The sequence below is a fragment of the Penaeus monodon genome, chromosome 21, assembly GCF_015228065.2.
Source record: "Penaeus monodon isolate SGIC_2016 chromosome 21, NSTDA_Pmon_1, whole genome shotgun sequence".
Lineage (NCBI taxonomy): Eukaryota > Metazoa > Arthropoda > Malacostraca > Decapoda > Penaeidae > Penaeus > Penaeus monodon.
Genome location: NC_051406.1, coordinates 1,476,958 through 1,477,630, shown reverse-complemented (window position 1 = coordinate 1,477,630; position 673 = coordinate 1,476,958). Strand labels below are relative to the sequence as shown.

Genomic DNA, 673 nt, shown 5'->3' with positions numbered 1-673 from the left:
GTCTCAGCAAGATTTCAGTAGCTATTTATCTTCACTAGGATTCTTCTAGTGGCCTCCTGTAAGTGTGGAAAGAGAAAAGACATGGGATGTGAGATTTAAAAGATACTCTGTACTTCCACAATGTCAGAATCTGCACAAGCTAATTAAGAAATATGTGGCACAATTAAAAATCAAAAGCACATTCTGTAACTCTAAAACTAGTACATTTTACATTGTACATTTTAAAACTTATCACCATTCATAATTACAGATGCTAGTCAGAAATAAGTATAATAATAATTGATTACAATATTTTTAAAAAATGCTAGTAATTATTAATGAATCCTTTTTCTTCCAAACATAATAATAGAATTTTAAAATGAAGGCAGCCATGGAACTGAACACAAGACAAAATAACAAGTTTGCTAATACTAGAATCAGCTTTTTCTCCCATTGATATTTCCGAATATCAACCCTACAGTTCACCTGCCTTCCTCCACCAAACATCTACTGGAAAAAGCCTTCACTCAACTGCATCTGAAGGATTTTATCTCCCTACTTAGCCTGATAGCTACTGAAACAACAATAGTCTGTAATGTCTTACATAGATATCAAAAGAACTGCCTTGTGTATGCAACAACTTGCTCACAATCTTCAGCCTACCTCTGCTATCTTGTTGCATTAAAGTTCCCAT

The 673-nt window shown here is 33.6% G+C and overlaps 1 protein-coding gene across 1 annotated transcript in view; it reads right to left on the bottom strand.

Moving 5' to 3' along the window:
- Positions 1-673, bottom strand: part of LOC119586098 (casein kinase I) — a 25,312-nt gene continuing 24,639 nt past the window's right edge. Inside the window, exon 7 of the mRNA XM_037934790.1 lies at positions 1-56. Within this exon, the coding sequence (XP_037790718.1) occupies positions 46-56 (11 nt within the window). The 3' untranslated portion in view covers positions 1-45. The remainder of the gene's footprint in view (positions 57-673) is intronic.